The sequence below is a fragment of the Carcharodon carcharias genome, chromosome 15, assembly GCF_017639515.1.
Source record: "Carcharodon carcharias isolate sCarCar2 chromosome 15, sCarCar2.pri, whole genome shotgun sequence".
Lineage (NCBI taxonomy): Eukaryota > Metazoa > Chordata > Chondrichthyes > Lamniformes > Lamnidae > Carcharodon > Carcharodon carcharias.
The window spans coordinates 7,682,284-7,706,251 of NC_054481.1; the positions used below are offsets into that span (position 1 = coordinate 7,682,284).

Below are 23,968 nucleotides of genomic sequence, written 5' to 3' on the forward strand. Positions count from 1 at the left end.
AAAAAATTCGTTCACGGGATGTGGACTTGCTGGCTGGGCCAGCATTTATTGCCCATCCCTAGTTGCCCTTGAGAAGGTGGTGGTGAGCTGCCTTCTTGAACCGCTGCAGTCCATGTGGTGTAGGTACACCCACAATTGGAGGAAATGTCTCCTCATTCAATACTGGATTATTGCACAGGTGAGTTTAATGTTTTTCTCCTAATTCTTGTACTCTCTTATGTTACAAAACACATTTCCAGGAATAAATGTTCATTTTATTATAAAACGTTAAAAATTAAAATATTTTTTGAATAATTTGCTTGGTTTACCTCTTAAATTCTTAACTTTGCTGGCTTCCCACTTGTTATTTTCCTTCTTAACTTGCTAATTGACGGTTTTAATTTTTGCTTGCAACTTTCTGATTGATTATTCTCTCTCTGCTCAACCATGATTTGTTACTATTTCATGTATATGAACATTGAACCAATCAGTTAAAGAAGACACATAAATGTGCAAAATGTCAAACAAAATCTACCAGGCACAGCACAATATGCATTGCTGCATCTTGAGCCAGAGGTTTTATAAATACACTGCTGTACCAATATTGAGAAGAGCTTGGATTTAGGAATGATAGCAAGGGAACATAGGGTTTGGCATAGGTGGAGTGGGGTCTCTTGAACTGGAAGTACTCTGACAAATTCCTGGGATCTGGAAGCGTTTTGCTGGAGGACGATCACAAGGTCTATGAGTAGGGGGTAGCCCTTGGGTTCTGAAGACCAGCCCATGGAATTGTGAAGTGGTCCCAGAAGATACAGGAAACCTTGGGACAATCCAGTGTAAAACTTCACTTACTGATTTTCCTCCTCCCCGAACCTATCTGTGGTACATTTTAGATCATAAGCAACCCTCCTCCCTCTTGCTTTCCCTGGTGATAATTATTTTCCAGAAGTGCCGAGCTTAAAATATTGGTGCACTATTAGTGTGTTTACCAACTCTCAGTCTTTAGTAAACAGAGATTTCCATAAGCCATTAAATACTAAAAAGTCCAGCATTTCCAATTTCTGCATTCTTATCTAAGAAGACATTTGGCTGGAGCATTGAGCTCCTGCACATTGCCCATTATTTTCTGTTCAATAATGCAAATGGCCTGAAAATCATAGACGTGCGATTTTGTGACATGTGTTACATGCAATGCCATTCTACTGGCATGGGCCTGAGAATGTCCTGCCTCATACCTTTTATATCCTAAAAGTCACTTTCTGCCTTTCTCAGAAGAAAAAAAAAATGCTTTTTTAACAGAATTTTGAGTGAAAATAAGCGGACAGGCGCATACTCAGAAGGAAGCTAATAAGTCAGGTTCATCGTCCAGCTAGATGTAAATCACTTGCGAATTTTAAAAATGTTCCGTTTGAATTTTTCTGCTAAGAAAAGTCATTCTTAATTAAAAAAAACCTCTTTTTTTTCTGCTTTTTTAGATGTCAATAAAAGGAATCACAGGTTTGATGAATCACAGGTGTTACCTGACTGCCTGTGAGGTAAAATTTAGCAGTTCAGGATAGAAGAGGAGGAGCTGTTAATATCTTAAATGTAAAACCTGAAGTAAAGTTTTGAAAATCTAAACTACCAATTTGGTTCAGAATACTTTAGAAAAAGGCCAAAAGCCCAAATCTTCACTCGACGTGGAAGATTTCCTCTGCTTCGACTGTGAGACAGCTACTGTTGCATGTTGAGAAATGAATGGATGTGGGTTCTAATGCCCCTCAGCTGCTTTGGAGAAAGAATATCTAATAAAGTCTTGATTTTTGCTACAGGCTGAGGCTTTGAAGTAAAAGCTTTAATGTACAGTATTAAAAGAAAGAAAAAGGAACAAAGAAACAGGTATAGGCCGGTCAGTCTTTTGAACCTGTTCTGCCATTCACTGAAATCATGGCTGATCTGTATCTTAACTCCATTCTTAGCTCAGTATCCTTTTACACCTGATGTCCAACAAAAATCTAGCACTCTTAGATTTCAGATTTAAAATGATCAATGATTAAATGTAATCATGTTATTGTAAGATGTGTAATTTTTTATGTTTTTATTTTGTCTAAAAAGTTTGGACATTAGAATTTTCAGTTACTGAAAGCAAAATTGCCCTACGAACTTAGTGCTTCTCGTTAGTATTTTTTCAGGATTCATTATTTTCATATATCTTCTGTAGCTATTCATTAGCAGTTTTCTAGCTACTGTTCTTGCTTTGATTTTATATATTCCCAATTACCTCATCTGATGTGCTGCTACTTCACTTTGAACCAATCAACAAGATATCGTGGACTAAATGTAGCAAAAGTGTGACATTGTTGGAAACACAGATATATATGTATATTATATGCACGCATTTACTTATATACATATATATCATGGAATTCCTTTGGAATTATTTATGATCATTTAGTGATTCTGCTATTTTATCTTGGGTAATCTATCAGAGGATGATTAACGGTGAGTAAGTCAATGTGCAGTTTTGTTAATATTTGATGTGTCAGAGGTATTTTTGGCAATTATGTTGATATTTTCATGGAACCTATAAATCAGTGGCCATTATTATTATAACTTTGTTTAACTAGGTAGTTAATTTTATCTGCAATTTTTCTAAAGCATGTGGTACACAGGAAGATATGAAGGAAGATGTTCCAGGCTGAAGGCAGGAAATAGGTTGCGAGTATTATACATTGGAATAGATGGCAAGGTTCTGGAGGTAGTTTAGAGAAGAGTTAAGGTGCTTGATGTGGGAGAATTGGGAAACACGGTTATTGTATTGGTGTGGGAGAAGACCCTGGGTACTGGAAAAACTGAGATCTGAGAACATTGGAAGCAGGGTCAGTAGGTGAAGTCCAAGAACTGGAAGTGGGTGAGTTCTAAATCCTAGGACTAATGGACAGAGTCCTGATGTTTAAAGCACTTGGATGGAGGTACCAGGATTTATTTTTATTAATTCACAGAATGTGGGTGTCTCTGGCAAAGCCATCACTAATTCCCTTGAGAAGGTGGTGGTGAGCTGTCTTCTTCAGCTACTGCAGTCTGTGTTGTGCATGTACAGCTACAGTACCATTAGGTAGGTGATTCCAGGATTTTGACCTGGTGCCGATGAAGAAATGGTGATGTATTTCTAAGTCAGGATGGTGTGTGAAGTGGAGGGGAACTTGCAGTACCCAGGGTCTTCTCCTACACCAATACAATACAATACTGTTTCCCAATTCTCCCAATGTTTCCATATTCCTGCTGCACTTGTCCCTCTAGGCGATAGAGGTCGCGGGTTTGGAAGGTGCCTTTGAAGGAGGCTTAGTGAGTTGCTGCAGTGCACCTTGTAGGTGGTACACACTACTGTCATTGTGCATCAGTGGTGGAGGGAGTGAATGTTTAAGGTGGTGGGCAGGGTGCCAATCTAATGGGCTGTTTTGTCCTGGATGGTGTCGAGCTTCTTGAGAATTGTTGGAGCTGCACTCATCCTGGTAAGTGGAGAGTATTCCATCACTCTCCTGACTTTTGCCTTGCAGATGATGGGCAAGCAAGGGGAGCTAAGAGATGAGTTACTTGTCACAGAATTTCTTGCCTCTGACCTACTCTGGTACTTATATAGCTGTTCCAATAAAGTTTCTGGTCAGTGGTGCTCCCCATGGTGTTGATGGTAGTGGTTTTGACAATGGGAGTACTGTTGAATGTCAAGGGGAGGTGGTTAAACTCTTGTTGCAAATAGTCATTGCCTGGTATTTGTGTGGTGCGAATGCTCTTGCCACTTTTCAGCCCAAGCCTGAATGTCATATAATCTTGCGGCAAGGGGGCACAGATTGCTTATTATCTGGGATATTGTAAATAGAACTGAACATGGTGCAATCATCAGCAACATCCCCACTTCTGACATTATGATGGAGCGAAGGTCATTGATGAAGCAGCTGAAGATGGTTGGGCCTAGGACACTAACCCAAGGAACTCTTGCAGTGAGGTCCTGAGACTGGGATTGACCTCCAGCAACTGCAACCATCTTCCTTTGTGCTTGCTCCATTGATGTGAGCCAGTAGAAAGCTTTCTCTTGATTCTAATTGAATTCAGTTCTGTTAGGACTCCCTGGCTGTAATGCTGCAGACAGGCTTCAGAACAAGCTGTTCCAATTCAGCTACAACACTGGCAACGATCCGACAATATGGAAAATTCCCTAAAAATGCCCTGTCCACAAAAACGAGGCCAAATCCAACCTGGCCAATTCCAACCTTATTAGCCTACTCTTAAACATCAGCATAGTGATGGAAGAGTAATTGACAGGGCTATCAAGCAGCACTTATGTGCCAATAAGCTGCTCACCGATGCTCAGTTTGGATTCCATCAAGATCACTTGGCTTCGGACCTCAGGCTCAATCCTAACACAAACAAAAGAGGTAAATTTCAGAGGTGATGGGAGAGTGACTGCCCTTGGCATCAAGGCAGCATTTGACCAAGCGTGGCATCAAGATGTTGTCAGGGCCCATAGCCTGTGCTGTAATCAGTGTGTTCAGCCATTTCTTGATTTCATGTGGAATGAAATGAATTGGCTAAAGATTGACATTTGCGATGCTGGAGATCTCAGGAGGAAACAAAATGGTTCATCCATTCAGCACTTCTGGCTGGATAGCTGCAAATGCTTCAGTCTTGTGTTTTTTATTCGTGTGTTGGGCTCCAGAATCATTGAGAAAGGGGATGTTCTTGGAGAGCCCTTCCCCCATTGATTGTGTAATGTTCACCATCATTCACATGTGAGTGTAAGGTCTTGATCTGATCCACTGGTTGTTGGATTGCTTAGCTCTGTTTAAAGCATGCTGCTTTGCTATTTGACATGCATGTAGCCCTGTGTTGAACTTCATCATGTTGACACCTCAATTTTAGGTATGCCCGGTGCTGCTCCTGTCATGTTCTCCTGCATTCTTCATTGAACCAGGGTTGTTCGTATGGCTTGATGGTAATGGTAGAGAGGACGACATATCAGACCTAGAGGTTGCAGAATGTGGTGGAATATATTTCTGCCACTGATGTCCACAGCACTTCATGGATGCCCAGTTATGACGAGGGAGCTCTGTCCTGTATTTATTCCATTCATCACAGTGGTAGTGTGACACAGCACGATGGAGGATATCTTCAATGTGAAGACGGAACTTCATCTCCACAAGGAGTCCATTGTGATCAATGCCACCAATACAGCCATTGACACATTTCTACAACCATTAGATTTGTGAGGAAGACGCCAACTAGGTTTTTCCCTCATGTTGGTTTTCTCACCTGCCACAAGCCCAGTCTGGCAGCCATATCCTTCAGGACATGGCCAACTCGGTCAGTCATGGTGCTACATGGTGACTGAGCCACTTTTGGTAATGGATGTTGAAGTCCCCCACCCAGAGAGCCCTCCGTGCTTTTTCCAAGTGGCATTCAAATGTTGGAGTACTGCTTCATCAGCTGAGGGAGGGCTGTAGGTGGTAACAAGCTGGAGATTTCCTTATCCATGTTTGACATGATCCCATAGGACTTCATGGAATCCAGCATTGCTTCTGGTGGGTCTGTCCTGCTGGTGATACAGGACATACCCAGAAATAGTGATGGAGGAGTCTGGGAATTGGCTGCAAGATAGAATTCGGTGAGAATGAATATGTCAGTCTGTTGATTAACTAGTTTGTAAGACAGCTCTCTCAATCAAGACCCCAGATGTAAATGAGGAGGACTTTGCAGTGTTGACTGAGCTATGTGTGCCTTTGTCATGTCTGAATCTGGTGCCTCAGTAGATGCTGGGTAATTTGTCCGATTTTATTCTTATTGTCTTCATAGCAGTTTGATACAACTTAGTGTCTAGCTCAGCCATTGCAGAGAGCAGAAAGGAGTCAACAACGTTGCTGTGCATCTGAAGTCAGATATAGGTCAGACAAAGTGAGGTCAACATTATGCCTTCTCTCAAGGCACGAGTGAACCAAATGGACATTTACGACAATCCACTAGTTTTATAATTACAATTATTGATGCTAGCTTTTTAATCCCAGATTTATTTACTTAACTGAATTTAAATTCCCCAGCAGTGTGTTCTCCAGATCGTTAGTCCAGGCCTCTGGATTACTAGCCCCGTAACATAATAGCTATGTTACCATACCCATAACATAATAGGAGTGGGAGAGGGGAATCTCCAATAGGATAGATTCTGTGCCTGGAAGGTGTGGAAGAGGGTCTGAGGGTGGGTCTGGGGTTCTGCTGGCTATGGGAAATGAGACAGCTGAAACAGGGCCGTAAAAGCTTCAGCATGAGACTGGGAAAGGCAGCAGTGAGGTGGGGAAAAGTACTGAAGCGGTATCCATCAAGCGTCTCAGTTTCACAGCTCTGAGACACATGACACTGACCAACAGAACAATCTGTGAATGTATATTGGAGGTAAACCTGAAGTTTCAGACATGAGAACAGTGCCACCTACCTTTCAGCAGCCCCCCCCCCCCAACCCAGCTCTATCTCTGAGGTCAGTTTATACAAGATTAAGTTAATTTGAAGAAAATTAAATGCATGGGGTATGCAAGACTTAAGTTGTTACATAAATCTATATTCATATCATCGCACAAAGCAGACTCTTCCTTTAATTGTAACATTAACTGCTCAAGGCATTTTCCTGCCTCTTATTCCATCATATGTGTCTGTCATGTTCTTCTCTCCATCTAAACTTCCTGTTTTTAACACCATTTCGTAAACTTTCCTCTAATTGACTTATTCTTCCCAAGTGACTCACTCCAGTTCTGATTCTCCCAGCTGTCGATTTTTATCTTCCTGCTGCGGGTAATCTGTTCTCAACATTCCCCACCTGAGATCAGGCTTCTCACCTGGCCTGAACTCCCACTGTCTTTTCATGTTCTTTCTTCACTCTGAAACTATCTCTGTTTCGAAGGTCAGTGACCGCAGCCAAGCACTTCAAAGGACTTGAATCGAGTCCTCAGGCCACAGCCCAGAAACATGGCAGTGTGACCTTTCTGGCAAATACCAATGGAGGGGGCTAATGGCTTTCCTGCCATTGAATCATGAGCTGTTTATCAACTAAGGCAAATAAAGCATAAAGGCTGTTTTAAACAGCCCTGTGCCATTTCATAGCTCAGGCTTTCAAACCTCTTTGAAATTTTGTGGGGGTGGTGGGGAGGGAGTATAAAAGAATGATTGCTCTCTCTGTTCTCTGACCAAGCAGCATTGGGAAGCAGGGGGATTGTGCTGTGAGAGTGTGCAAGCGCCATTAAACCTTAAAAAACTTCTGCAACTAAAAACTTTGCTCTTCATTTCCCTTTTGTTCACTCCCCCAATGTGGTGGAGTGCATCTGTACACTACTAGAGGGAACTGACCTCTTGTCTTTTTAAAGTGTACATTCCTTGGTTGTATCATTTACAAGTGGTAGTATTGTTTCTTTTGCATTTTGGTTTGTTTTGGTATTCGTTTAGGTGCATTCCACTCTCTCCTTCATAATTTAATTCAATTTTTCTTTTTACTGCTTGCTTTGGGGGAATTTCAAAAGCCCAAGCTGGTATGGTGCTCCTCTTGCACCTCTAGAGGACAAGGAGATATTACCGAGGAATTCCCCGAAAGAGATCCTTCTGTACTTCAAACAGATTACACAAACTCATTATTACCCAAATAAGCGAGTCCACATATCTGTCCGTTCAGATGTATGTAAACAATCTCACTGCACTATTTTAAGAACAGGGAAGTTCTCCCTGTGTCCTAGCCAACATGTATTCCTTAACCAACATCAGCAAACATAGACACAGTCTCTGGCCATTGATCTCATTGGTGGGACCTGGTTGTGTGCAAGCGGACTATCTCAGCTTATAAAATAATAGCGACCACACTTTGAAAATACTTTATTGGCTTTGAACTACTTTGAGACATGCTGAGGAAATGAAAGGTGCATTGTTAATATGAGTTCTTCTTTTATTTTCTGTAGTTTAGCCTGAGAGTCATTCTTCATTTATCAAATGATTGCTAGGGCTTGGAGAGAGGATATTAGATTTTGGAAGGAGGGAATAGATTAGTGTAATCCCTTTTGTTTTATCATCTTTTCTTAGTTTATCTGGGGAGAAGAAAAATCAATGAAAGGTATCTACTGTACAACTAATAATAGTTGTAATAAGATCAAAGATGTTGAAATCTTCAATCTCTAACTGCTTTTCACAAGATTTTGTTATGATTCATGGACATGCTGTATCAATATTTTTCTATTTCCCCATGAAGAAATATATATATTCTGCTGCTGAGAATGCAATGTTTTCTCCTTTTATTTGGTTCTCCAATTCACTTGTGATAAAATTTCAAACACATAGTAAACCTCAAGTGGGGCACCAAAAATTAGACATACCGTCTCCAGCCAAGGGCAAAAGACATCAAGGAGATTTTCTAACATGCATTACTTTCCAGTAAGCCCTGCTTGGAAGTTTACCTATTTAGACATCAGATGCATGCAAGATTAGGCTTGGCTAGGACCAAAGGTTTACTCGAAGAGGTGGGCTTTGAGGAGCATCTTGAGGAAAGCAAGGTAGAGAGGTGGAAGGATTTTAGGGTGGGAATTTCAGATCTTGGGGCCTTAGCAGCAGAAGGCATGGCCACCAATGGTGGAATTATTAAAATTAGCAATGTACAAAGGCCAAAATTGGAGGGGCAGAGCTATCTGAGGTTGTAGGGCTGGATGAGGTCACAGAGATGGGGAAGGATGATTGGGTAATTTGAAAACAAGACTGAGAATTTTAATATCGGGATGTTGCTTAACTGGAAGCTACAATAGGTCAGCAAGCACAGGGTGATGGGTGAATGAGACATGTTGTGGGTTAGAGCACAGGCAACAGAGTTTTGGAGGGTGGCCAACCAAGAGTGTGTAGGAACATTCAAGCCAAGAGGCAACAAAAACGTGGATGACAGTTTCAGCAGCAGATAGGCTGAAACAATGCAGAGTCAGGCCATTTTACATCGATAGAAATAGGTGCAGTTTTTTTTATTCATTCATGGGATGTGGGCGTCGCTGGCTGGGCCAGCATTTATTGCCCATCCTAATTCCCCTTGAGAAGGTGGTGATGAGCTGCCTTCTTGAACCGCTGCAGTCCATGTGGTGTAGGTACACCCACAGTGCTGTTAGGGAGGGAGTTCCAGGATTTTGACCCAGCGACAGTGAAGGAACGGCGATATATTTCCAAGTCAGGATGGTGTGTGGCTTGGAGGGGAACTTCCAGGTGGTGGTGTTCCCAACTATCTGCTGCCCTTGTCCTTCCAGGTGGTAGCGGTCACGGGTTTGGAAGGGGCTGTCAAAGGAGCCTTGGTGAGTGTACAAGTGCATCTTGTATATGGTACACACTGCTGCTACCGTGTGCCATTGGTGGAGAGATTGAATGTTGAAGGTGGTGGATGGGGTGCCAATCAAGCAGGCTGCTTTGTCCTGGATGGTGTCGAGCTTCTTGAGTGTTGTTGGAGCTGCACTCATCCAGGCAAGTGGAGAGTATTCCATCACACTCCTGATTTGTGCCTTGTAGATGGTGGGCAGTGTTTGGGGAGTCAGGAAGTGAGCTATTCTCCACAGAATTCCCAGCCCCTGAAGTGCTTAAAAAGAGATGTAAAAGTAATAATTTAAACATCTGTGTAAAGCTCCTTGTAAAATACCCGTCAAAAGAGTTTCCAGGTACTGGATGACAACACAGGTTATGGATTCAAGTAGATTTGCCTGAAACTTCACCATAGGGGGAAGTGGTGGCGTAGTGGTATTGCCATTAGACTGGTAATCAGGAAACCCGGGGTAATGCTCTGGGGACTCAGGTTCGAATCCCACCGTGGCAGTTGGTGGAATTTGAATCCAGTAAAAATCTGGAATTAAAAGTCTAATGATAACTGTGAAAATATTGTCGATTGTCATAAGAATCCACCTGGTTCACAAATGTCCATTAGGGTCCTTACCTGGCCTGGTGTGGCCTGCATGTAACACCAGACCCACAGCAATGTGGTTGACTAAATGCCCTCTGAACAAGGGCAATTGGGGATGGATAATAAATGCTGGCCAAGCCAGCGATGTCCACATGAACGGATGAAAAAAAAGGCTTTGGGATAAGTGTTGGTCTCCACTTCTTTTCGGCATGCACCAGAACCTGGAAATTTGAGGCTTGTCCAAAATTGAGCCTTTTGTTTCATTTTAACAATGACAGTGAGCGGCTGGTGCTTATCATACCTCCAGAAGCTGCTAGCTTGCCACTGTGCACAGTTTGGGCTGCCTGGCTCAGGTAACTCCTGGGTGGCTGGTGGTGAGAACAGGATGGAGGCTCGTGTGACCAGCAGTGACCATTAGTATTGTTATAGAGCCTGACCTCACATGGAGGTAAGAGTAGAAAATGATTGCCTTTTTTCAGAACCTCCTGCCTTATGTTTAATCACCGCTGGCTTGACCACATGTGGAAATGTTAATTCTGAGCGCAACAGCCCCAACATCAGTTCAACTCTGGACAGACAAATATCTGGCAGGGATTCTCAAGCATGTAAAACAAAAACAGAATTACCTGGAAAAACTCAGCAGGTCTGGCAGCATCGGCGGAGAAGAAAAGAGTTGACGTTTCGAGTCCTCATGACCCTTCGACAGAACTTGAGTAAATCCAAGAAAGGGGTGAAATATAAGCTGGTTTAAGGAGTGTGGGTGGGGGTGGGGTTTGGGTGGAGGGAGAGAAGTGGAGGGGGTTGGTGTGGTTGTAGGGACAAACAAGCAGTAATAGAAGCAGATCATCAAAAGATGTCACAGACAACAAAACAAAAGAACACATAGGTGTTAAAGTTGGTGATATTATCTAAACGAATGTGCTAATTAAGAATGGATGGTAGGGCACTCAAGGTATAGCTCTAGTGGGGGTGGGGGGAGCATAAAAGATTTAAAAATATTTAAAAATAATGGAAATAGTTGGGAAAAGAAAAATCTATGTAATTTATTGGAAAAAACAAAAGGAAGGGGGAAGAAACACCCCCCCCACCCCCACACACCTTAAACCAGCTTATATTTCACCCCTTTCTTGGATTCACTCAAGTTCTGTCGAAGGTTCATGAGGACTCAAAACGTCAACTCTTCTTCTCCGCCGATGCTGCCAGACCTGCTGAGTTTTTCCAGGTAATTCTGTTTTTGTTTTGGATTTCCAGCGTCCGCAGTTTTTTTTTGTTTTTATTCTCAAGCATGTGTTGGACGCCTGTGAGGATCCTTAAAACTGTTTCAGTTGGTGGCAGGGACACAAGAGAGCCTCCTTTATCAATATGATAGAGAACCTAATGCAAGGGTAGATTGGGCACGGGCCTTTGCGCCTCATAATTGGCTCTTTTCCTTCATTTTCCACCCGGAAAATGGGTGCGATGAGAACCAATTTTTGCCCCCGCTTCATGCTTGTGTGAATAAGTTGTTCCATTTATCAAAAACAGTAAGAGAAAGAAGCATCTTCACTGCACTAAAATTTTGAGCTAACTTTTAGAAGTATAATCCTAACTACACCAGTCAGCTGTCTTTAGGCTTATTTAGGTTAATGAACGTGTCCGGTACTGAGGGAACATTTTGCTGCATGAGGCTGGCTAGAAATAATCTCTGTCTGATGGAGTTTGAAAACAGCAAATTGGTCCAGAATTGCCTTCGGAGTCAAATTAATCTAACGAGGAGCAGCAGTACATTAAGATCAAAATGCATTGTAAATGGTAGAGGTCTGAAAAGCAGTTCTTATTTTGGCAATAACTTTGTTTTGGTGATGGTGAAGCAGGCAGGCTGCAGTGGCAGAATGCTCCATGTTGGAGCAGAACGTGACGTGTTCAGAATGTGTGGCAATTCACTTCGGTTGCAACAGAGGCAAGACAAGGTATCCGATCTCCTCTCAGGAAACCGGTCGTTCGTTGAAGCCTTTTAAAGAGGCTGCTTGCCTTCATTTTAGCAAGGTTTCTACTTTTGGACACTGTGGATCAGTTTTCTGGCCCTAGGCAAACCCGACAGTCAAATGGAGCAGAGAGGCGTTGTATCCATCAAAAGTATCTTCACAGCAATGTTTGTGGCTCACAAGAACCCATTAAGCAAAACTTAAATATCCTTCCCCCACCTCCACGACCTCCCCGCCCCCATCAACAGCTCCTCCCATTTCCTAAACTCCTCTCTTTGTCGATCAGGCTGGCTTCCGGACAGGGAATCTGTTTATTAAAAACAATATGTGCTGTGCCTGCTGAAAGGATACCACCAGCTGACAGCTAACAAACCACTCCCATTGACACAGGACCTCAAAAAATAACCTCACACACTTGTCTGAAATCCCATTGTCCCTTCCGGAACACACTCCACTCCTCACTAACTAACGATAGCCTCACCCCTTGATGGCGCACCCCCAGGTTGACTGCAAACATCACCAACCCCAACCCCAACTTGTCAAGTGACTCCCAGTGGTGAAGTCCTAGCTTTCAACCTTCCATGGAAAATCTGGGCAACCCGCAGCCATTTGAGGATGGGCCAGGGAACACATGGCCGCTTGCTGCACATGGGGAACAGATCAGATTGTGACCATGGCCATCCAAGACAGACTATCACCCATTTACTGAACTTCTGCCCTGAGAGATCTGTTCCTGGCAGCATCCCAATCATTCACACTGTGTAAACTGAAGCCATTGAATGGATTGTTAAGCTTGACATCAGCCATATGAATAAAAAAAGAGAATTGTTAAGGGGAGTGTTCACAAAAATGCATCTATATAATCAATCTTACTGGAGAAAGCTGAGATTTAATATTTTGAAATGCAGTACCATTTAGTAGTTCCATGAAATTGAAAAGTACTTCTTTAGAACTGTTAAACACACAATACCTTTTTTATGTAAGTGTCAGTATCTTTAAGTGTTGTGTGTAAGATGCTGTTAAGCCTTTAAATTTGTCCTGTACACTGTGCGTCGACTTTCATTATCTTCAACAAGATTGTACGTCATTATAGAGAGTGTAGACTGTTTTCCTTGATAACAGCTTGGCGATGCATGCAGTGTAAAGTGATGAATTATCCATAATCCCTTGTGCTCAGGTTCTTCATGATTGAAGACAAGAACTTCAGGCTTTTACAGACCATTTGCAGTTGGGTAGCAAAAAATTATTCCCATAAGCATCAACGTGAGTGTTAAACATTTTGTTTTGTGTAATGGCAGGTTTACATCCGGATCAAAGATGATGAATGGAACGTCTACAGGAGATACACTGAATTCAGAGCACTGCACACCAGGCTACGGGCCAAGTTCCCCTCAGTGAACACCTTTCATTTCCCACCTAAAAAAGCTATTGGAAACAAGGTACTTCTATAGATTTTGTCAAAATACTCGCATTTCACTATTTAAAGAAATGAACATTGCTGATCTTCCACAATCTGTGCTATCATTAGAACGGCTCATTCACAAACTTAGGTTTTCAGCGTAACTTTTCTATTGTAGGTAAAACTCATGTATTAGATTTGCAGCATGCTTAAATTAATGTGGAAATGATAGGAGCTTTTAAACAGAAATAGGAAAATAGCTTCTTGCCAGGATGCTAATTTTTGTATTAGGTTTGAATTCTTTTGTTGAAATGTGTGTTTTTTGGTACTCATTCTTCCACGAGCATAATTAATAGGCGATAAAATTACACAATTAATAGGCGATAGGAGTTGTTCTTGTGCAATATTTTGCTACCAGTCACGATGAATACATCTGGAAGGGAATCATTGCCATTTTAGAAGGGCAGACAAAGAGAGCAAAATTTGAAAGAGATTGGAGTCAATTACATCATAGCAATGTCACACATCATTGTGATATTATCATGATGTTAATGGAGTGATGGTGTTATATGTTCATCAGTATAGTTGAAGGAAATACTACCAACATTTCTATGGTTTTGCATTAATACTCTTTATAATTCCAGGATGAAATTTTTGGGGATATTGAGTAAGGGAAATACTGACTGAACGAAACATTAAAGCAGAACCTGTTGTTTTGTCCTGCAACACAGCTAAGAAGTTATTTCTGTGGTAATACAGATGGGTGGTAACAAATTGGATAAATTGTTATCACGCTCTGACACCTTGGATAATCTACTTGTAAAACTGTGCAAGAGCAAATAGCATTGTGGTAATTAACTCCCACATCTGTACTTTCAATACGTGTGCTTCATTGTTGCAAATTACTAAAATGTCAGGTGCTGTTGAAACAGATATTACACCAGAGTAACATGCAGGATGCATTTGATCGAGCAAATCCATGAAGCAGACAGATAAAGAAGTGTGTGAGCAAATGGAGGGGAAGAAAATAAGACCAATTGGGGTAGCCCTTTTACAGAACTGTCAACAGGGTGATAGGATGTAAAATTCTGCGGTGCTAGATCTGCACCCTACTTTACTCAGAGCCACTCTCTGCAGAGCAGTTTTAAATGCCCTCTTTGAGGCAGCATGGGCACTTTGATGGACTGCAGTCACTTGTCAGTGAATAGCTGGCCAACAAGTAATGTTAGCAGAGATCTACAAAAGATGTAGATCTACCCCCCTCCATGGCAGAGACTGGTGGTCTGAATGGACTGTGGACAGGAGGGAAAATTGGGGGGAGGGAGGGAGGGGGCCTGTGGTGGCATGGTTGGCTGAGGATTCATTTCCTCCTTGTAAAGAAAATGTCTTCACCTGTGTGAATGTCTTCTCCTATAATTTGGAAGCTGTATCAGTAAATAAGGACCTTAATCCAGCAGTGTTATGTTAGCTAGAGAAAATGTAACCATCTAGTCCAACAAGAGAGAAAGTAACCATTGCCCCATGACGTTCAATGGCATTAGCATCGCTGAATCCCCCACTGTCGACATCTTGGAAGTTACCATTGACCAGAAACTGAGCTGGAACCAGCTATATAAATACTGTGGCTACAAGAGCAGGTCAGAGACTAGGAACCCTGCAACGAGTAATTGACCTCCTGACTCCCCAAAGCCTGTCCACCATCAACAAGGCACAAGTCAGGAGTGTGATGGAATACTCTCCACTTGCCTGGATGAGTTGCAGCTCCAACAACACTCAAGAAGCTCAACACCATCCAGGACAAAGCAGCCCGTTTGATTGGCACCACATCCACAAACATTCACTCCCTCCACCACCGACGCACAGTAGCAGCAGTGTGTACCATCTACAAGATGCACTGCAGGAATTCACCAAGGCTCCTTAGACAGCACCTTCCCAACTCACAACCTCTACCACCTTGAAGGACAAGGGCAGCAGATAGATGGGAACACCACTACCTGCAAGTTTCCCTCCAACCCACACACCATTCTAACTTGGAACTATATTGCCATTCCCACACTGTCACTGGGTCAAAATCCTGGAACCTCCTTCCTAACAGCACTGTGGGTGTGGCTACATCACATGTCAACAGTTCAAGAAGGTGGCTCATCACCACCTTCCCAAGGGTAGTAAGGGGTGGGCAATAAATGCTGGCCCAGCCAGCGATGCCCACACCCTGTGAAAGAATAACAGAAAGGGTGATTCCCAGTCAAACTGGTTAATGGTGCTAAGGCCGCAACTGACCAGTAACATCAGGTGGAATCTTGTGGAGGTGATGTGGGCCTTGGCCACTGGCTGGAGAGCCAGTGAGGGCCTCTTATTGCCTTGTTTAGTGAAGGCCCGCCTGGTGCATCTTGTTCCATTCAGGCACTTGACAGACCAGTGGTCGAGGACGCAGAGGGTGGAAGTCCCACCTGCCGAGAGCTGCTGACCAATCAGAAGCTGGCAGCTCTGTCGAATGGCTGCACCACTGGGGAGGTCATGGCTGCTGCAGGTACAACACCCACCTGAGGCCTAGGACAGTGGATGGATTTCAGGCCAGATGTGAGTGATGGCAAGTGGGGGACGTGCTCTGAGCAGGTCCCCCTTCCTGATGCTGGGTACCTCTATCAGGCGCTGAGTGCCTTTGAATGAGGAAACCACCTGGGAACCTGCAAGCAACCCCACATGGGTTTGCCTTCCATGATCCCTGCATAGCCACCACTGGGTTAATACCAGAGATAGGGGGATAAGGTCCTTATGTAGGCATTAATTTCCTGCTTAAGGGTCTGAATAGATGGCAGTGCAGAAAGGCTGTGCACTGGCCTTCCCATCACAGACAAAGTCAGAATGGACCATCCCATCTGATTAAATGCACCACCCCCACCACCAAACTCGCCACAGCAGAGGGCACAAGATGCTGTCCTCAAATTTCTAGCATCAGCAATCCATCTTTTTACTGTTTATCAGAAGACAGTAAGTACAGTCTTAGGCACTCTCAGCTCTTATGCTGTTCAAAGTGCTCAAAATGTTAACCATAATTAACCAACTGAATGTAGCATTGACTTCATTTCAGAAAAAAATTGAAGACAGATTCTGCAACTCAGGCAAGCAGCTGGATAAAGAATACCAATATTAAGCGGAGAATTAACACAAATGTATAAATTATGCATCCAGAAGCTTTGATTTATGATGTAAATAAATCTAGACAATCTTTATAACCATCACTAAGAAACTGTAATGGGGAATGCCTTTTTAGCATGTATCTAAAAAAAGAGGGTGTTTTGTTGCACTTCCACACATGGCAGTCCATGGTCACAAATGCCATCTTGGCGCATGGTACCGAGAGGGAGAGAGAGAAAGCAAAAAGAACATTCCATATGCATTTACTCTAGATGTCACACACTGTATGTTGCGCAGTTGTGTTATATGTATTTAGAAATGAGAGACAAAATAAAGACAATCATTTGTAATCCACAGACATTATGTGGAGCGCAATATCTCACGTGTACCAAGCCCTAACAGGGTGCTGGCAACCATGGACTTCCATTTTTGATTTATGTTGGTCCATGATTATGCTTGGCAAGGTACCGCAGTGGTTTGTTGTTGCCTTCAGCAATATGGTTGACCAGGAAATTCTCCTGCTCTTACCACCTGCCGTCAGATGTATTGATACTCAACCTGTTTTGCCACGTTATGAACGCACCTTCCTTGGCCATCAAGTGCTGAAGTGGGACTCGAAGCCAGAGCTTCTGGCTCACAAGTAAGGACATGACCCACCGTGCCACAAGCATAAAATCTACAGACTTTTAATTAAACTTTGTATTAATTCTCCCTTCAGTTAGACTTTATAGCATGAAAAAGGTGCACACCTAAACTTTAAAAGCAGAATAATACGTTGTGTTTTGCCTAATATAATGATCTTATTCTTGTAAAACAGCACATCCTTGCACCTAGTGGGGAGATTTTCTAATATTGTAAAAATTTTGTGCGTGTGCACTGTCTGCCACATTTGACTTCACATTAATGTCTGCAAAAAAAAAAAGGAAGTAAAGGCAGGCATTGGAATATTTATAAAAACTGTCCAGAACCAGAACCAGAGCATTCAAGAAGCACAGTAGCTGCACGCTCTTAATTAACGACCCACATTTAAAGCCAAAGTGCCAGCCATGATTCAGTCGCTGCACTCTAACCTCTGAGTCCAAAGATTGTGTGTTCAAGACAACTAGGGGATAGCTTGAGCACAAAAGTCAAAACGGACATTCCAGTGCAGTAATAAGGGAATAATGCACTGTCTGAGGTGCAGTCTTTTGGATGAGGCATTAAATTGAGACCCTGTCTTCCCTCTCTGGTGGATGTAAAAGATCCCAAGGCATTATATTGAAGAAGAGCAGGGGAGTTATGCCCAGTCACCTGGTCTATATTTATCCGTCAATCAACATCACAGACAAAGATTATCTGGTGATTATCACATTGCTGGATGTGGGAGCTTGCTGTGCACAAGTTAGCTTCCACATTTCCACATTACAACAGTAACTCATTGGCTGTAAAGCACTTTGGGATGTTCTATAGTTGTGAAAGGCCCTGTATTAGTGCAAGTCCACCATTCATTTTGATCTCCAGCCTGAATTGATGTTTAATTACCTTTTCCATATGTTCTTATCAATTAGATGCAGATTTAGTTTAGCAGCAAAATACCTGTAATCCATTATATATTACATGGCATAATGCAGTTGGCATGATACAACTACATATTTTAATTCTCACAGAGCAATGCCACAGTAGATCCATTATTATGCTGCTGCTTGTCTGTGCATGTATGTTTGTGCAAGTGTGTGTCGAGAGATAGTAGATTGAAACTCACGGAGGCTTAATAACTCAAATTTCATTTACAAAGTAATATTAATTGAAAGGGCTCACTGGTGTTTTCAAACAAGCTCTGTAAAGTGCTATACACACCAGTCAGTGCTCAAAGGTAACATATTATTCAATTCAGAGCTATAATTTCTTGTTTAGTTCCTTCTTCCAGTAGATTGACGTTCCAGTGGAATATTTGGCCTTCATTCTAAGCTCTGGGTAATGTTAGCATTTTCCCATTTAACTCTTTGACTTGTGTTTTAATTCTGTACTGAGAACAGATCGAAAGAATGTTTGCTACTCATAGTCATCAGCTTAAGTATGCTTCATAGATTGCTCTTAAAACAAAACAAATTACAGCACCAACTCCAGACTTCCAGAAGCTCAGATATATTGCATTTTCAGGAACCTTTACAAGTGGAACATAGAAGGAAAAAGCTTTTTCAAAATTTTTGTTGTTTTAACGCCTTGATTACAAGAATGTCCATTGTGTCAAAAATCAAAACTCCTCACATTTGCTATTGTATGCAGTAATCTACATGTTTAAAGGACTGAATTAAAACCCAGCCGTCATAAATTCAAATTTTATCATGGGAAGAGGTGAAATGGAATAAAATGAATTTGGTCATTGGTGGGTTAGCACCAGGAAAATGATCACGAAAGTTTCTGGATTCTTGTAAAAACGTAACTGGTTTGCAAATGTCCCTCAGGGAAGGGAAACCCATCACCTCTGCTTAGCATATTTAAGCCGCCTGCTTTTGGTGGGCGCACGAGATATTTGGAAGCAACCGGCTGTTGACGTGTGTTGAGAAAACCATATCTTCAGGAACTGTATTTCCTTTTAAAGTTTGGAATGACAGTGCATTATTTGGGCACCGAATTTTTTTTAAAAAAGTCATAAATTCATCTTTGGACTGGGAGCAAGCATACCTTTTCCAAGAAATCACCTGGCCAGCATAGTACTTTAAGAGGAGAGCTATTTGCTTATTTGAACAGTAATTACTTTAATTGCTGGTAAAAACTGTTTTAAAGGTAAAAGACCGGGTGATTTACTGGAAATCACCTGACAATTGAGCTTCAAGTTTTGAACTTGTTTTTTTTTTAAACTCAGTTGAACTGAGAAAGTGAAAAGCTACGCAGCTCGTATTCTCCTTGCTTTGCCTGAAATAAAGTGATTATCAGTATCCAGTAAGGATCCTTATCTCAGTGGGACTTACCTGTATTTGGAAACCCGAGAGACTGAGAGGGGAAGGATTGGTCCGGCTCTATTCTCCTGTTTCACCAGGCATCTACTGGGACTAGCAGCCCATCATCACGAGGGAGCACCAGATCGGCAACTTCAGAACCCTGAGAACTTTATCCTTCTTATAAAGTTTTTTCTTCGACAACCCTTCTTTGCAGAGACCCCATCTGTTTGTTCTTTGTGTGTGTGACTGTGTGTGTGTGTGTGTGTGTGTTTGTGTGTGCCTACGTACGTGTACACTTCCAGATTAAAAATTGTGTGTCAACCAGTTCTTGCAACTTGTTTCAAAAAGAAGCTTCATTTTATAATAAATCAATCATTCTGACTTTATTGAAAGAAGCCTGGTTAAAGTCTCTTTTAGTCTGGGTCCACGTCATGAAGCTATTAATGTATATAATGTTATTGGAAATTATTTTTTTTAAATAGGGGTTTAGTCCGTGTGTAAAAGCAAAATACTGCAGATGCTGGAAATCTGAAACAAAAACAGAAAATGCTGGAAATCTGAAACAAAAACAGAAAATGCTGGAAAAACTCAGCGGGTCTGACAGCATCTGTGGAGAGAGAAACAGAAGAGTCATACATACTTGAAACGTCAGCTCTGTTTCTCTCTCTACAGATGCTGTCAGACCTGTTGAGTTTTTCCAGCATTTTCTGTTTTTGTTTAGTCTGTGTGTGTTAATTGGATTAAAGCCAGCGAGTCTGGGTGCTTTGGTGTGTGGTAGTTTTGAGAAGTAAACAGAGGTAGAGGTACATTTGCATTTTGTTGAATAGAGTACTCAAGAAGGGGAGTGAAATCTTGCACCTAGCTAGGAGACACCAAGCAATATGTAAAATTGGTACTATGAAAGGAGTTCAAAGGGCCTGGTGATACAATGAGAATTTTCGTTCAAAGAGAACTGCTAGGTATATCAGAAGGGAGTTTGTGTGTGCAGAGCAAAGGCATGTAACATCTAAGCAGCTGTAAACCTACAGCTGCCTGCAAAGGAATCAAATTGAAAGGAACCTTATTTTGAATTTATAAGGTGAAAATGCTTTTCCTGGTGTCTGCTTAAAGTCTATGGGTTATTGTTGCCATAGTGGAGTTTAATTTGGGGATTTGTCAGAAGTTATGATAGCAGTAAATTGTAGCCATGTGTATATGCTTAATTTGTTGTAAATTAATAAAGGTTTCATTTAATTTGATATAAAAAGTCTCAAACACTGGTGGTCTTATTCCTGAATTCAGAGCTGCATCTCAAGCATACCAATTGAAAATATAGGTTATGACAGTTGTTTAAAGTTTCCCTCTGGGATTTTGAAAAACTGAGCCTTTACCAACTGCTGTGCCATAACAGTCCAACAGTAGCGAAGGTAAATAATTGACCATTTTGGTGAGTGAATTAAACATTTACAATAATGGTGTGACCTGCAGAGTAGTGGGGCCAGATAATCTGTGCACTCCTCCCATCCCAGACATAGCAATTGACAGCAGGTACACTTAGCGGGGAATCAGACATGGAGGATTGCACCCATAAATTGGTCACCCAATGCTATTCTTTGCCCAATAATCAGGCATGCAAGGACTAACTTCACCCCTTAAAGTTTTTAGAGATTGTGATCTGTTTCATCAATGACCTAAAGCAATGAGCAGTTATGTGCAAGTGTGTATAGAGATATTAGATTCAAAGCCCAGCAGGTCCAAATAATGCTAATTTACTTTACAAAATAATATTCATCGAAAGGGCTCTCAGTTGTTTCCAAATAAACCCTGCAATGTGCTATGCACACCATGGCGTGTGTATAGCGCAGTCAGTGCTCAAAGATAACATTATTCAATCCAGAGCAATAATTTCAGGAACTGTGCATTAAATCTGTTTTTCAATGTGATACCAATTTACTGACAGAAAGGAATAAGGTAGGATAGTTGAGTTATCCGCCCCTCCAAGATTTTCCTGCTCTGTCAGTAGCAGGCACTAACATGACATTGTCATTTTGATATTTTTTTAAAACAGTGACAGAGCTGCAATCCCAAGCTTAGTGTTAGACATTCTTGAGTGGGGAGACAGTGGCACAGTTGTGGTGATGTCACTGGACTAGTAATCCATGGCGACTGGTGGAATTTAAATTCAATTCATTAAAAAATCTGGAATTGAAAGCTAGTCTCAGTAATGGTGACCATGAAACTATCATTGATGTCATAAAAAACCATCTGGTTCACTAATGCCCTTTAGGGAAGTAAATCTGCCACCCTTATCTGGTCTGGCCTACATGTGACTCCAGACCCACAGCAACGTGATTGACTCTTAACTGTTCTCAAGGGATGGGCAACAAACGTTGGCCTGGCTGGCAACGCCCACATCCTATGAACGAATAAAAGAACGAGTGCTTTCGTATGCTAAACTTTAAGCTCCAGCTACCTGGTCAGAGAGTGCTTGCACAGAGAGACAGAGACACAATGCTCAACTTTCAAACATTGCCATCTTTCATCTTGCTGAGGTTTGTCAGGAAAGGAACAAAAAAAAATGTTATTTCTAAAGAGTGAAGCTGAATGTTGGTGTGTGATATGGATATTGCTCTCATCGTGTGGTAATAGTTCTATCCTGCTCTATCATGCTCTTGCAGTGCTAGCAATGAATGGAGGATAATGTTAATCTTAAATCTCATTTGTAGGGTTGGATAAGGGGTAGGTAAAGAGGAATCATTTCTTGCTGTTACGAGCTGCTTGCTCTGCAGCACTTTTAAGAACATGGCAAAATTGCTGACTTCTATCATGGATGAATGACCATAACAAAACTCCCAAGTCCCTTTTTACTTACAGTCATTGACTATTATATCCTCAGCAGAGATAAAGGCAAATTAGGTTTGGTTTTGGTTTCATTCAAGCACTACCTTGTACCCTTGAGTAAAAGTACTATTAACAAGTGCGACTTTAAAATCCAATAAAACACCAAAGGTTTATATCAGCAGCAAAATTGATGGAATAGAGTTGAGATGGTGTATTTTTTGAAAAAGAGCTGCCTTAAGTGTATGTGATAGGATAGGTTAATTTGAAAAAGCAACACATTCAGATAGTGGGTCTCTGAGGTGTGTTGAATTCTGAGAACATGTCTTGTTCGTAGCTGTAGAGAGGAGAGGAATGCGAGTCAGTTACTTGGCACACTGAATATCAGTAGTCACCAAATGACTTCATAGGATAGAAAAGTTTCAATGAGTAGCACACCATCAGAAAACTTATAGGTCAGAGATCCAAATATGAGGGTTTCTCAGGCTGTAACTGAATCCAAGGGCCATTGTATAAAATTATTTAGTGATTGTTTTTCCTTGTGGCGTCAGAATGCTGGAGATTGTATTCTAGCTTTCCATCTTCCTCAGGCATTCTATATAATTACACTTTATACAATATATATTTGCTTGGAATATTTAGTGTTGAAATTTAGTCAGCCATTCTCCAGCAGTTTTTTGGTATTTAAAATTTGCCTGAAGCAGTGGGGAAGCAGTCACACTTTCAAGGTATGGCACAGGAGATTAATCAGTGTGATAATGGTCATCCTGAAGGATTATCATGGTTATTAGCCAGAAACTACAATGTAATCCTTTCATTTTATGCAGGAGTTTATGGCTTCATACTCTCCACTGAATGTGTAACGTGTTAATACAGGCTGATCCAAAAAAAGGAATGGTTTAAAAGATTTATTTGAGTGATTGACTTTCCTTGGGGAGAATATGTATGGAAATAAAGGTTATTCTGCTTCAAAATTTAGATAGCCATAAGGCACACAAACATGGGATTTGTCCATTAGTGACTGGATTTCAAATACAGTAATAATAGAGAAAAATCATTTCTAAACAGAGTGCAGATTTGCCTCGTCTTTTGCTTCTATCATCCATACATGAATGTGGTAGAAAATACTTATTCTGTTTTGTTTTCTGCAGATGTAGGTCAATATTCTGTTAGTGCTTAAGATTTCATTACCTATTTTTGCACAAGAGATGTTGGCACTGAGCTGTGGAGTATATTTGCATTTTGGTCACTTGTACCAAGAGTCAAAGTTCCCCAGTTCGACATTACTCAGCAGATGCAGTGAAATTCTTATTATTCTGCTCCAACAATATGTCTTAAGGCCAACTCAGCAGCCACTACCAGCATAAGATGTTCTCTTTCTTGTACTGTTTGAAATTGTTAATTTAATCCCAATTTTAATTCTGTGCCCCCTGGACTGTTGAGTTGTGTAGCAGGAGCTGTGAATAGAGCTGAATAGTGGAGGATCACCAGTGACAGACTATGTAACATCTCCTGCAATGTCTATCGCTAGAGGAACCCTGCATTGTTGCAGATCTTGTCGAATTCAACAACAAGGCGCAAAAATGTGTCCAGTTCTGGCTGGGCCATATATACACTGTCCGTGGACACGATAAGAAGAACCAGTGACCAGGCCCCCCTTTGATCTTACGATGGAAAGCAGACAATATGGAAGAAGCTGAAGGTTGTTGGGTTAATAGTCACTGCCCTGAGGAAGTCCTCAAGCGATGACCTGGAATAGAAATGATTGATCTTCAAATATTCTGACCAGCTTCTTTTCTGTCAGAAGGCAGCTCACCACCACCAATTCTCA

At 41.6% G+C, this 23,968-nt stretch overlaps 1 protein-coding gene across 4 annotated transcripts in view; it reads left to right on the plus strand.

Annotated features, from left to right (window-relative positions):
* Nucleotides 1-23,968, plus strand: part of snx29 (sorting nexin 29) — a 523,801-nt gene that overhangs the window by 434,143 nt on the left and 65,690 nt on the right. For all 4 annotated transcript variants that reach the window (XM_041206786.1, XM_041206785.1, XM_041206787.1 and 1 more), the window contains one exon: nucleotides 13,161-13,301. In XM_041206786.1, coding sequence (XP_041062720.1) covers nucleotides 13,161-13,301 — 141 coding nt within the window. The remainder of the gene's footprint in view (nucleotides 1-13,160; nucleotides 13,302-23,968) is intronic.